Here is a 14819-nt window from a genome sequence, read left to right as displayed (position 1 = left end):
ATAGCCTGTAAATAGCAACTCCTGTGTGATAGCCAGCACCAAACAATAGTCACACTGGTTACTGGAAGAAAACGTGACCACAAAATGCTATGCACGTTCTAAGTTACAGCTCCCAGTCACCATGATCTAATCTGACAAGGCCTGTTTTAGGTTACAATGTGTTGGTGTGATGGGACATGAAAGCATGTGCATTGACCTTTGTGATTAAAAATAGCACCCATCCCACTTTTGTCACTAATGACTCTGACCATGTCCTTTCAAGTTAAGATACATAGGCATCTTTTTCCTTTCAAGGGAAATAAGGAATAACAGTTTTGCCAAGCTCTACAAGACAAGGTAGCTTTGTAATATTATTTTAAGATTAAAAAAAAAATCACAGGGCTGAATCAAGGTGAGGTAAGTATGGTAAGTGCAGTTTATCCACCTCTAATCTCTGTGATTTAGAGTTCACTCATTCTTATCAAATGGCCTGGAGCACCAAACAGGTGAGTTTATACTGCTTTGCTATTTATTACTGCAGCACTGCAATTCCTTTGCTAGTGAAAATGGAAGGAGACAAAGTCACATTGATTTACCCGGCAGAATATCAAGCTTTTTAAAGTTGCTGAATCTCAGCATTGGCAGGAATGTATTTATTTCCCCTCAGGTGTATTTATGATTAGTAAAGACACCAGTGGAGTGCAACTTATAATACAGCACCACAAGCTGCTGTTTAAAATACTATGAGAGCAACCTTCTACAAGCAATATCATCCCTCAAGAAAGATGATTATATTTCAGCTGCAGCGAAGTCTCAATTCCCTGATATGGCAAATTATCCCTATATGGCAAAGCATTTAAGTGCCTTCTAAAATTTAAGGCACACAGAAATCTAACAAAGGGGAAATGGCACGCAGGTCGCGCTACGCTCTGTGTGGAGCCTGTGGCTTGTCTCCCAGCAGAGACATCGGGGACTGGAGACTCAGTATTTGAATAACAATGTGCTGCCACCTAAATTTGATTCTGCCTTAAAAGGATAGGAAAGATCTGAGCCACTGTGAAGCCAGGGGTCCCTGAGTGAGTCACGCGGAGGAGAAACTTCTTAAACTGAAGCAGTGTTTGACTCTGAAAGGAAAAATCCTCATTTGCCATCAACTGGGGAGCAATATTGCATATAAAAGGGTTGGTAAATCAGCTGGGAGCTAAATCTTTAACCATTTAAAACGTTTTCCCTTCTTCCCATCTTTCTCTGTTTTTCTCTAACAGGTGTTTAAAAGGCATTTGCAATGATTGCTGTGGAGTAATGCTGAAGAGAAGTGGTACGCGCTCCACATCTCCCAAGCCACAATTAGCCATGTAGTGCTGTAATGCGGGAATAAGAGTTCTGGCAATGCCTTCAAGCCTCCACTAATGCCTGGAGTTGCACAGTCCTGCTGCCCTGGCTGCGTAAAGGACCTTGAAGCTCACAGCTGATAAGATGAGCAGAAGAGCGAGCACGCATCTGGAGAGAAGCTAACCTGAGGCTTAGGAAAAAAATAACAGTATCCTGATACTATAGAGTACACTCCCAAAAGAAAAGTACTTCTGTAGTTCTGTAATTATGAAGAACAACTTATACAGAAACAAAGTATAGGAGAAAAGTCTTAAGGATAACAGAGATGTCTGTTCAATGAGCCATACAACTTTCTCATTATATAGGATACGTAGCTAGGAGTTTCAGGGGTGCACTGGACACAATACAGTAGAGAATGGTTCTGAACATCCTGAAGCAGCTGACAACCACAAGGATGAACCAGCCATGAAAAAAAACTGCCTTCCTTTAAGAATTTAAAACCTGATGACAGATTCAACGGATTTTTAACTTGCCACCGTGCAATAAGCGTACACCCAATCCAAACAACAGGAGGCTAAATGCCAGGCAGCTGCCCACATCTGTGCTTCCCGTGGAGTAAACTAAGAGAATGTCTGCTAGAAGTCATTAAGCTCATGCAATGTAATTTATTACAATTAGTGGGTGTGGCCAAGTTTGTTGTTTCGGAACACTTTTTGGTATGAGGTTGCTGTCAAAGCAAAAAAAAAAGTTTTTTGTTTTGCAGCTCATTGCTAATAATTATGTAGAAAAGTTATTTTTCATCAGGTGCAAAAAGGCTGACCTTGCAGTGTGGGGAATAAAAGTACAAACAGGTTGAGGCAAACCCTCTGTATGAGATTAGACAGATATAGGCCTTTGCACCTACAGAATATGTAAAGTATACAGGCATGTGCAGAATGAAGGCAAAACAAAACACACTGTTGAAACTGCGACTAATAAAAGTAGCACAAACTTCAGAAATGCAAGTGTTCATCTTCTGACTCTAAAGTTCCCTTCTTGCTTACATATGGAAGTTAACCTCACAAAATCACTCTTCCTTTCTTAGGGAATCTAGGGTCCTAGACTAGGCTGGGGAAAAAAAAAAGCAAAAAAAAAAAAAGCAAAGTAGCAACTGTTACCAGGAAACTCAATTTTTACATTTCCTGACTTTGTTTGGTATTGGTTGCAAAGATAACGCTAAACTGATGGCAGTATCTTTATCTGAACACTCGTGACAACATTTTTTCACTGTATAGCCCGATTCTGAGAACTTACTGAGCTTGATGAAAGCTGGAATAGGAGCAGCACTAAGAATTACTGAAACTGTAGCCTTCATTAGAGGATTTGCTGCTAGAGTGCACTGAACAAGACTTGCCACAATTATGTGTGGAAAAACTAACTTTAATGTTTTGTAGTTGTTGAGGATCTCTTTCCTCTGGGCACAAATGCTGCCTCCTTACAGGTCAGTTAGGCTTTTTTTAGGAAGCTGTCAGGACAGGACAGGATTGACCAACGCATCCGCTCCAGAGCTGGCGGTGGGGCTGCAGCACGGGGTTTCAGCTCTGCACCCTGCGGCTGTGCTGGGACACCGCACTTCTCCCCAGCTATCGCTCTGGGCTCTCTGGACACTCCTCAATCTCCTACCCTTGGGCCAAGCTTTTCTACAGAACCAGGGAGAACACAAGCACATTCTTCCACAAAACCACGTGATTCCTGGAGCTAGGATCTTAGCTACAAGACTATGATTTCTTAGCATGTTCCCTTTACAGGTGGCAGTGGACACGTGGGCTCCCACAGAAGAATAACCTTCAAAAACTTACCACAATGAGTGCAACAACAGACAGTGTATAGTAGATTGAATCTCTCAAGAGACTCCATGACGACAGTGCAACGACCTGGGAAAACAGGCAAAGAGAGGATGTCAGCCAGGCTCTCACCAGCACGACTGCCACTCTAACAGTGTGTGCCAGTTAAGCCCGTCATTCTGTGTAAGCTGTCCCCATGCATACTACAACACGAAGAGGAGGCCCAAGCCAGGAAACACACTGGCTTTCTGCGGCTGCTCGAGGAACAGCCACTAGGGAGATGGGGGGATGGCCAAATCTGAAGAGTAAAAGGTATAAGGTCACGGGCAGCAGATGACTTCCATGCAAAGTCACAGACATGCTGAATCACACCAGTGTTGTCAAAGCCATGGAAAAGGGAATCAAGTCCCAAGCATTTATGGATGACAGAGAAGTTTCCCACAAGCTCAGCAGGCTATCTGATATCCTTTTCCCGCTGAAATCCCTCCTGTACACACACCACAGAGCCTGCAGTAGCAGTCCCTGCAGGCTGAGCTGTCCCCCATGTCTGGCTGTGTGCTGCAGCTGGAAACAGCTGAACCACAGGCAGGCACAGGGTGGCCTGGCACGGAGGAGGCTGTGAGTGCTGCTGCTGACAGGGCAGCGTGAAGGGGCTCAGCTTTACCAGCAGGACCCTTCTGTGCCACTGCTGGCGCTCAGCAACAAGTGTCTCAATGGAGAATGGTCACAGGAGATGAACAGCCCTGTTGAGTGTCTGGGACAGGATGTGACCACTCCTTCCACCCACCCCACGGTTTGCATCTGTTTCTTGTATTAATTTTCCCCAACCCAGGACTCCTGCCTTCCTTGAGAGAGGAAACCAGCCTGAAACGTTGAGCAAGAGCGCAAGGTATGCAATGGTCCAGTAGACAGGGGAGCACCACCAGACACAGTCCCTAGCTGCTGGCTAGCAATGTGGGTCCTCCCCATCCTTGTCCTACCACCATGTGCCTACATCCACCGCGAATCCAGCTGCTGGCATCTCATACACTGGGTTTCCAGGAATTTTAGACTGCTGGATGATGGGCTTGTCCTTGCTAAAAATGTCAGCTTGACCCATGCAGACTCATTCAGGGGAGGATAACTTGGGCAACAGAAGTTGCACTGCAAAACAAGAGTCTGACAGCACAGAGCAGCCAGATACCCAGCATGCTGCTAGCCTGAACTTCAGCAGAGCCACAGCTTCACCCACCACACTGACAGGTATTGCTACAGCTCCGTGTGCATGTGCACAGGTTTTGGGACAAATACTTAAGTTAACACTCCAGCAAAGCGTTAAGAACAAAACCCAGGAATTTATGTGCAACAGAGGATAAAATGGGATTGCTGTGCAGTTCATTTCACTTGACACCTTCCAAAGCCACAGAAATGCGGAGGAATTGTCATTGTAGGCTGAACGAGCCTGCAATTCAGATCTTAGATGAAAAAAATACCGCTGAGTAAGTTACCCTTTAACTTCATTAACAGTATTCAAAAGGGCAGATTAAAAGCAGTCATGTGGTGGTAACATCTTCATTATGATTATATTTTTTTGCAGCCCTAGGAAGTCCCCTCAGTAAAAGTTTCTCCTCAAATCTTTATTTCCCATTTCTGGAGTAGCATTTCAAACACTGTGGGTCACATTCTTCACAGGTGTAAACCACAAGGAGGCAGATGGGAAATGGCTGATTTACACTGATTTGGATCTGGCCCCTGAATGTGTAAATTAATTTTCTGACCACATCCTCCAGTCATGCTTGTGCATGAATTCAGTCTAACAAACAGTAACTTCATTTTCATTTCTATGATACCTAAAAAAAAGGTCCTATTTCAGAATGCTAGCAAAAATAGTTTCCCAGATTTCTCGGAATATTAACTCTTACAATATTGGAATTTTCCAGAACTGCTAGCAAAACAAATGCTGTAAAAAGATACTGACCATTACACTTAAAAATCTCTGCAGCCTCTTAATACTATGGCTTTTTAAAGCGGATGTAATTTATGCCCAGTGTAAAGTCTCTTTATGCAACCACCGACATGTAAGAAACTCCTATCTAAAGTAAAAAAGCAGGCCTCTAAAGTCCTTGAGTCAGATTAGATTTATACCAGCTGACAATACATTTTAATGCATGTAGGGATAGATGAATGGAGATGCTTTATGATGGAAATTTCCGAATGTAGAAACCTGGAGTTGGGTTCACCATTCTATTCAGAGATCCTTAATTAAATCCCACATCTTATAGATAGTGGGCCCCTTCATTTTGATTGAGCAATTTTTGTAAGAGAGTTTATAAAATGATTTGACATTATTCCACTCAGCTTTTATGATGCTGCTTAAGGTCCTATGCACTTTTCTCAGCATGGATGCTGGTGGGCATTTTATAGCTGTAAACTTAAGCTCTGCGTAATAAAAGTTACAACATTTCTAAAACAAATTACAAACCTCATATGAACAGGCTTGCTGGCAACCGTCGCTATTCTATCTAATGAACTCTCTCCTGGGTATAAGGGGTGTCACCATACAGCACAGCATACCCATGAAAGCAAGATGTCCCAGTTACTATGAGTCAAGCTAGTATCTCTCCTGTTCTTTGATATTCTACAATAATCTTGAAGGTAGTCTACAGTATTTTTCCAGGGAATTTTCCTCAGACACCTGAATGAGCACATTAAGACCCAGATGCTTAAATGCGGCTATCTAGCAGGGACCTAGTGCACAGAAGTCATAGACCAAGATACTGGGGGAATCGCAAGGACTCTTGCGTTGATTTCAGGTTGGATTGAAGGGAACATGCTCATGCCTGGGACTTGTACAGGCTGCTCACATTTCACAGACATCCTAGTAGGTCTCCCTGATGCAGTAACTACGGGGCAATTAAATCTCAGCTATCCTTAGGGCGTGAGTCATTTAACTGAAGTCATTGAACCATTTGATCACTGGAAAGAACAATCTGATACAGAAAAGCCACGCACATAAGGTAACCGTGTGCCGAGGGTAAAAGGAGCTAATTAGCATTGAGGGAAATGGCAGTACTTTCAGCCTGCTGACAAGAATCGTGCAGTCTAGTTATAACTGTCAAGACTTTGAATACCTAAGTTGTGCCATATAGTCTTGCAGCAGCCAAGGACTTCGCATAAATCTTAACGCGCTGGAAACCACTTAAATTACAGTTTAGCAGACTAAGGCAGAAAGGAAATCAGGGAAGCAATCAGCTTGGGTAAAAACATGATCAAATCTGAGTTTTAAATCAGCAATACTGTAACCCAGCAGAGAGCTGGTCCTTTGGGAGCCAAGCATAAGGAGGCAACTGTAAAACCACATATTGTCAGGTTACACGTTTCCTCCGTTCGAAGGAAGTACCCAGAATTCAAACCCCAAACAAGGGATCATTAGCCTTCTCTTGACTACTACACTGGGGACTGAATTTGGCACCCCCAGAGCTGAAAGGAAGAGCTCTTTAGTCTAGGCTTAAATGAGAGCAACCCCCGATGAGTCCGACACAGATAAGGACCCATACTGCATGTTCACCTGCATGCCACAGCATTATTCCTATGGGTAAAATGACCCATACTAGATATTTGGTTTCTCATTGGTAAACTTTCGCCCTGCAAATTCTTTGGAGCAGTTCATCTTGAGGGCGCTCACAAGGCATGTGCGGGACAACCGGGAGATCAGGCCCAGCCAGCACAGGTTCATGAGAGGCAGGTCCTGCTTGACCAACCTGATCTCCTTCTACGACCAGGTGACCCGCTTAGTGGACGAGGGAAAGGCTGTGGATGTGTCTACCTGGACTTCAGTAAGGCCTTTGACACCGTCTCCCACAGCATTCTCCTAGAGAAGCTGGCGGCTCACGGCTTAGACAGGTGTACTCTGCGCTGGGTAAAAAACTGGCTGGACGGCCGGGCCCAGAGAGTTGTGGTGAATGGAGTTCAATCCAGCTGGCGGCCGGTCATGAGCGGTGTTCCCTGGGGCTCAGTTTTGGGGCCAGTTCTGTTTAATATCTTTATCAACGATCTGGACAAGGGGATCGAGAGCACCCTCAGTGAGGTTGCAGACAACACCAAGTTGGGCGGGAGTGTTGATCTGCTCGAGGGTAGGAAGGCTCTGCAGAGGGACCTGGACAGGCTGGATCGATGGGCCAAAGCCAACTGTATGAGGTTCAACAAGGACAAGTGCCGGGTCCTGCACAACAACCCCACGCAGCGCTACAGGCTTGGGGAAGAGTGGCTGGAAGGCTGCCTGTCGGAAAAGGACCTGGGGCTGTTGGTCGACAGCCGGCTGAACATGAGCCGGCAGTGTGCCCAGGCGGCCAAGAAGGCCAATGGCATCCTGGCCTGTATCAGAAATAGTGTGGCCAGCAGGAGCAGGGAAGTGATCGTGCCCCTGTACTCGGCCCTGGTGAGGCCGCACCTCGAATACTGTGTTCAGTTTTGGGCCCCTCACTACAAGAAGGACGTCGAGGTGCTGGAGCGTGTCCAGAGAAGGGCAACGAGGCTGGTGAAGGGTCTGGAGAACAAGTCTGATGAGGAGCGGCTGAGGGAACCGGGATTGTTTAGCCTGGAGAAAAGGAGGCTGAGGGGAGACCTCATCGCTCTCTACAACCACCTGAAAGGAGGTTGTAGCAAGGGGGGAGTCGGTCTCTTCTCCCAAGGAACTAGCAATAGGACGAGAGAAAATGGCTTCAAGTTGCGCCAGGGGAGGTTTAGATTGGACATGAGGAAAAATGTCTTTACTGAAAGAGTGGTTAAACATTGGACCAGGCTGCCCAGGGAAGTGGTTGAGTCCCCATCCCTGGAGGTATTTAAAAGACGTGTAGATGAGGCGCTTAGGGACATGGTTTAGTGGGCATGGTGGTGTTGGGTTGACAGTTGGGCTCGATGATCTTAGAGGTCTTTTCCAACCTTAATGATTCTATGATTCTTATGTATACCATTTACTACTCAGAATGCTTATTTCCCTTTTTGAAGGGCTGGAGAACAGAAAAATCAAGATTTTATCAGTTCCAGTTTGATTTCTGCGGTTCTTAACTCCTGAAGCAGCGGCCCCATGCAGCACACAATTTCCTCCATCTAGCGCCCACATGGAGATAAGCCACCAGCAGGGAGAAAAATCACTGAGAATCAGACCATGGCACCTGCTGCTCTCGGCACCTAAGTTAGCTCAGGGCACCCAGGGCCTCGGTGACAATATACTCCATGCCCCATCCTAGGGCTTCACTATTTACCCTCTATAAAGTTGACCCTTCTCTCTTACGCTCTTCCAAATTATTTCTCTCCTCTTAGCAGTGCAGAAGCTCTTCTCCCATCCAGAAGAGACCTCGTGACAGAGGCCATCCACCTGGCTGTTTTAAAGCCTGCTCCTCACCTGCTCTCCCCATTACAGTGATGGGCCCAAGATGAAGCATGTGACACAGAACATGGCTGCTGCTACCTCAGTAAGGATGTTTGTGCTGCTGCTGCCAACAAAGGCGCAAGGCAGTCCAGAAGGGTATGCGCTGCTGAATATTTTCTCTGCTCAACTTTCCAGGAAAGCACGTTATCTAAGCACATCTGCATTCTTCAGTGATCTTTTTCACCCTGAATTGTTCCACGGCTTTTTCTCCTCTCATGGCCCATTCTTTGCTTGACATTCTTGGGCTGAATGATCAGCTACAAACACTGCCTGGAAACACTAGGCTTTGGAAGCAATCTTCCTAATCTTGTTTCTCTGCTACCCTCTGGCACAGGAGGCCTACATTTTCAGGTATTACGAGCTAATAACTTAATTTGTTAATGTGGAGAGGCAGGAATGCTTGGGTGAGGGTGTCAAAAGATTAAAGACAATCACCACAGCCATTAGCCTTAAGAGTGTACAGAGATCAACAGAGATGCGCCGATAGTGAATCCACCGCTCAGTGCCTGGAAGCATCTCCTTTGCGGCTGACACGCACACGGTGTTGTTGACTCCTTGTGGGTAGTTTGGTTCATTGATGTTACATCTTGACAGAGATTGCCGTTCAGCAGAATGCATTTTTGGGCAAAGATGAATGTTTCTCATGAGTTTTAAAGGGAAGCGGTAGAACGTCTCCAATTCATTAGACATAGTTTTAATACAAACATATCTCTTGCAGCACTGCACCACAAACAAATGTTCCTTAGTGACTGATGATGGTCACTATTTTGGGTAGGCCTTCCATGCAACTCTGGGGTCCAAGGGTGCTTCTAAATGAATCACTGGTCTGGAATTTTACTCTGCAAAATTTTAATGAGGCTGTACTGAGAACCACAAAGCTCTTTTCTGGAGAAACAGCTTCTCCTTTTAATGGTCAGCTACAGCCTGAAAGATGACTGTAAACTGAGACAGCCTTACCTGGCAATGCTGCAAGACAGGTTAAGAAAACAGGCAGCAAAAACAAGCCCCTTTTCCCTGCTGCTGTCTTTCCCACTCCTCAGAGACAGGAAGCCAAGGGAGTATGTACCGCTGCCAGGCTCTGCTAGGCTGGGGATAAGAGGAGCAGGCAGGCAACTGGGTAGTTTCACAGCAGATGCTGCTCCCTCAAGTTTTCATTCAATACATTTAAAATTCTCATTAAGGGCTTCTCAAAAGGCATCTAGAAACAGAGAATCTGGGTCAGGCTTCATGCTGCCCCTCTTTGATGTGGACTGCACAGAAGCAATTAGGGAAGCTCTTACACCACCCTAAAAGAGGCTTGGATCTGGTTTTTGAATGCTCGTCTGTGCTGACTGACAAAACTCTTGCTCACTGTGATACCTTGCAGGCACCCTAAAACATCACAACCAGCCAGCAGCGTGTTGTGTCAGCCTCTTCAACCAGCTGCAGCAAGACACTCAGTGGGAACTTCCTCACACGCTACTCCTGGTTTGCAGGAGCTACCCTCGGAGCCAAGGGGTGGCTCTTAAAGCCTGGTGGGGTCCCCTCCAGAAGGTGTTTTCCAGGCACTACCATTCAGCAAATCCTTGACAAAACCCCAAATCACTCCTGCGATAATGTAATAGGATCTCATGTCAAAGTAAGATAAATGACTAACTGTTGGCCAGTGTTGCAGTAAGTAGCGAACTCAGGTGGAGATCAGGGACAGATTTTCAGGGAAATCAGACTGGCAGCAGTTTGTAGTTAATACGTCTTATGCATTTGGAATGATACAAAAATAAAAAGGGCTCTATCTCAGGTACCAGCTCTCATCCTGAAGACGATGGAAAGATGAAATCCAGCAGCATTTTACTTCCTTGTGGTTTGCAGAATTCAGTCCCCAGCAAAGCCCTGTTTTTTACCTCGCAGCAACCAAACCCAAGCACTGCTGCAACCCACTGAAGAGAGACAGGTCACACCATCAGCTGAAGTATCTGAGCCACAGCTAAAGAGAACTAGGAAGGGAGAAGCTTCAGGGTGCATACATATGTTGCTGTTCACCCATCCAGATGCAACACATGCATAGTTCCACAATGCGGTAGTGATACCGCTTAGTATTGTGTGGATCCCAGTCTCCCTCTGTCCAAACACGACCCCAGTAACAACCAAATCAGCATTCATTTAAAGAGAGCCTGCTGTGCTTACACAGCCCTACCATCACTCCAGTGGGTCAAGAGTTTCAGGAAGAGAATTACCTACAGTCCACTGTGAAATCTTCACTTATTGATGGGTTTCATTGTCATTAACTGCATTGGTAATAACAGTGATATTAGTTGAGGTTTAATTTTACTTGCTCTGCATGAATATAAATGGCAGATGTCTTAGCAATAAACATCGTTATTGGATCTTAATGACCTTATGCAAATCCAGCCAATCATCCTGAAGTCACAGCCGCTCAGCCAAGCCAAGCAGAAAATTAAAGTATCTTCCATGAAACGACTGAGACACTTTCTCCACCAGGTACTTGGGAGAGAGGGAAATGACTTGACTGGACACAGCAAAATGTGCCTACAAGGACGGATCCTTGTATGCCAGACATTTATGTTAAAGATAGAACTGTGCTTCATTTACAAAATTAAAGTTATGAGCAGTTTGTCATCTGTGTCAGTGCTGGGTAGAAATAAGAAGAAAATCTACCTCACTATGCTCAGGTAAAATTTAATAGATTCCACTGCCTTTTATTTGGTTAAATATAGTCTAAGGTTCATTCAAACCTGAAAAGTCATAGCAGTTAAGGAGATATGTATGTGAACGAGACAGAAATAAAGGGATTCTTACAGTTCCTATAAATGGTGGCACTTAAAAATCATGGAGCTTTTTTGGAATAAGAACAAACCTCTGCGGCAGTTCCTTGAAGCCCTTACATCCTTACAAAGACTAGCACCAGCTAGCCAGGGCTGCTGTCCGCCACAGAGATGGTCTCTCTCTCACACAGACAGCTCTCCTGCAACAGAGCTCTGGCATCTTCCTGGGCACGTACATCTCACAGGCAGTGAACACTGACAGCGCCCAATCTCCCTCACCAGATAAGCCACAAAGCTTCCTCCAGTGCACGCAGAGGACCATGATACGCCATGGCTCACTCCTGGTCCCACTCCTTAGGCCCTGCATGCATCTGTGTGTGGATAAATGTGCAGTTGATTCGTTGCTCCCACATGTCGGGTGATGGCAGGCCAAGTCTCTGAGCCTTTGGAATCTGGTCCAGGACTAGAGTCGGTGGTTGACCTCAGGGGTCAGCTCATGCTTCCAGGGACAACTTGCAAGCAGGCTGCGAGCCAGATGAATCACTGGGCTGGTGGCCACAGCAGACTGCTCCGGACAGTCCACACCTTGAAGGACCCTCTCCTGTCCCATGACCAATGCACCGAGCTGAAACATCCCTCATAAGACAGCAGCTCAAACCAGAGAAGTTAAAAAGACCCCTCAGATTTTGTGCTGCTCCAGCATCTGTCAATCTGTATAGAAAAGCAAGAAAAGCCAAATTCTTTCTGCCTGTCTTGACAGCAGCCTGGGAAATCCTGACTTCTGAGAAGCCGAATATCCCTGACTGCCTTCAGTGAATCTGTCAAGGCCCTCACTCTCCGGGACAGTCCTGACAGGGACTGATCCCTCAGGGCTTCTCAATTTCCCTTGACAAGGCATAGGCTCTGCCTTTTAATTTTGCCATTTATTATTTTAAGAACCCCTTGCTCAGCTCAGGTAATTACAAGGATCCTGCCACCTGCCTGTTCATCCTCGCTAGTCGTGATATCAATGAAGCATCATATATTAATGCGAGAGAGTGATGCTGCCTTATGTGTATTCATCTCTATATTAAATCAGGCTGTAGATCCACCTATGACTTTCAGCAAGAAGCCACTGCAGAGCCTCTGCACGTTTCCTGGGAGACATATCCACATACGTTATACTAAAGAAGAGAGCTAGCCTGGAGGGTGAGGTGTTCATCTGGCACTGAAGCAGTGCAGTCCTTGTTCTGCCCCCAGCCCTATGGCCTAAGCTTGGGTGAGTTAATTAAGCACTCTCCCTTCCTTGTACAGGAGATAAAAGATTTTTTTTACCCAGCAGCAGCACCGGAGAATAAATGCATGTGGGACTGCACAGGGCTGAAATCCTTTGGAAATGGGGGACCCAGAAATGTCATAGATGCAACACTTACTGAGCTGTTGCACCGTGTTCATTTCTCACTCATACCTACCTTGTTCACATGCAATTCTGTTTTGACAGATTTTCTCTCTGTTTAGCTCTTCTTTTTGCCCTAGTGTTAATCAGCTTACCAGCATCCACCCGTTTTGTTTGCTGCTGCAAACCATTCATTAGCCTGCCCAGCAGTACTTGGAGGCCTCATTTTCACCAGCATCATTCCCACAGAACATGGGGTTCTGCCTGAGCTAAGGGGCATGGGCTAGAAATCCCATATATCCAGGACTTGGTACGGTTTAGAGGGTGGTGAGCTCCTGGCGGCACTTTGACCCACTCCGTAATTCAGACACGGAATCAGCCAAGCAGGATCTCAGAGGATGCCCGTCGGTCCTCAAACATCAGAGGCTCCCAGCCCTCACGTCAGTGGGACGTTTTTCCTGGCGTCTCAATTGCATCTTCCTGGCTGAAGTCTGCCATGTGACTTCTGGCCACATCCTTCCACACTACTGGCCTTTTGGGGATACTCTTCCAATGCATTTCACACCTTCTCTGAGGTCATTTCATCTCAACCAAACCTCCTTCACCTGCTTAGTAAAATGTCCCACAAACCTGGCACAGAATCCTTCCTGTCACTGAAGACGACAAATCCTGCCAGAAAGGATGGCATTGTTTCTGCCGGCTCCAGAGGCAGCCCCTCGAGGATGCAGGCAGGTACTCCCTGTTGCGAGGCAGCCCGCAGCACCTGGCAGTGTTTGGCCACCAGGAAAACCAGCAAAGGGAGCTCTAAAGGCCATGTCTGTGATTCAGAGGCTGCAGACTGTGCTGTTTGAAAGGTCATGACCAAACAGAAGGTGGGAAATAGCAACTGCGTGTTTAATATTCTGCACCCACTTTCTCTCTCTCTCTTGGTGTTAAGTGTATCGGTCCTATAGCAATTGTAATGAAGACATAAGGCAGGAAGTAATTTCTTAAGATAATTACTGCCATCTTCTAGCAGTGTTTACAAAGAGAGGAACTGCCTGACCATCAGGACCTCTAAGTTAATTTTCACAAAACTTCCCTTGTTTTAGGCACTATTACATCCTACCTGCAATGAGCAAATCAGTCAATCAGAAGCTAATAATCATTAGCTGCAAATCAAATACAGCAGAGATCACAGGGTATACTTTTCCCCCTTGCTGCTCCCTCAGCGATCATCTACCAGACTCAGATGTGAACCTGTGAGTCAATCACGCTTATTCCCACTTTACAGTCCCCGGAGGGAACAGAAACATTGGTGAGAGCAAGGTCCAAACATCTCTGGATGTTTCATGAGGAGCTGGGGTCAGAGAGCTGCAGAGGCATGAGAAACTGCAGCAAAGGGAAAGCTCTCCATGCTGGCTGGAGCAGCCTCATGCTCCAGCTGGGACAGTCCCATTGCACAGGTGAAGGATAGGCAAGGCTGGCTGCCAAACCACCAGGCAAATGCACGAGGGACTATTTCATGACAGTACAGCAGGAGTTCCTGATCCTACATCCCCTCCTAGCATGCTGAACCACTCTGCAACAGCTGAAATTTTAGACAGATTCCTGCACAGAAAGCCACTGCTGCCTGTGCAGCCTTCCTGGAAAGCCGGCAGGCAGTCAACATCAGCTGAAGGTTCCTGCACTGTGACCAACAGCACAGTAGGATGTCCTGGACTGCACGCTAGGGAGCAGATGGAGACGCTCCCTTCTATACCCCACGGTGATGTCTCCCTGCTGTTGACATGCTGGGGTCACAGCTGTCCCACCATCCCAGGACACTACGAGTATCCAGCTCGGTCCCCTGACCACACTCTTTACTGAGTACCTCCCGGCAAAGACACCAGAGTCCCGCAATATAGCATTCAGGCTTGCTCGGGGCTTTGACCAATACTAAACACCCCTCCCAACAGAACTTAAGTGAAACATAAAATATGAGCATGGGTCAGGCCAAGAAAAATCCAGGCCTTAAAATACAGGTCTCTTTAAGCCAGTAATTGCCAAGCAGCTCTAATCTAATGGACTCACTGGGAGGAAAGCTTCCTGCCAATTACCAGGCCCCTAATTTTACCACTGGTTAGCCATTCTCTGCAGAGTTCAACAGTCACTCCGGC

At 46.3% G+C, this 14819-nt stretch overlaps 1 protein-coding gene across 1 annotated transcript in view; it reads right to left on the bottom strand.

Moving 5' to 3' along the window:
- The window catches only part of SLC24A3 (solute carrier family 24 member 3), a 180163-nt gene that overhangs the window by 30907 nt on the left and 134437 nt on the right, over positions 1 to 14819 (bottom strand). Inside the window, exon 7 of the mRNA XM_076335280.1 lies at positions 3150 to 3224. Coding sequence (XP_076191395.1) covers positions 3150 to 3224 — 75 coding nt within the window. The remainder of the gene's footprint in view (positions 1 to 3149; positions 3225 to 14819) is intronic.

The sequence above is a fragment of the Aptenodytes patagonicus genome, chromosome 3 (assembly GCF_965638725.1).
Source record: "Aptenodytes patagonicus chromosome 3, bAptPat1.pri.cur, whole genome shotgun sequence".
NCBI lineage: Eukaryota > Metazoa > Chordata > Aves > Sphenisciformes > Spheniscidae > Aptenodytes > Aptenodytes patagonicus.
The sequence above is the reverse complement of the archived record's forward strand: the minus strand, read 5'-3'. Positions and strand labels throughout refer to the sequence as shown.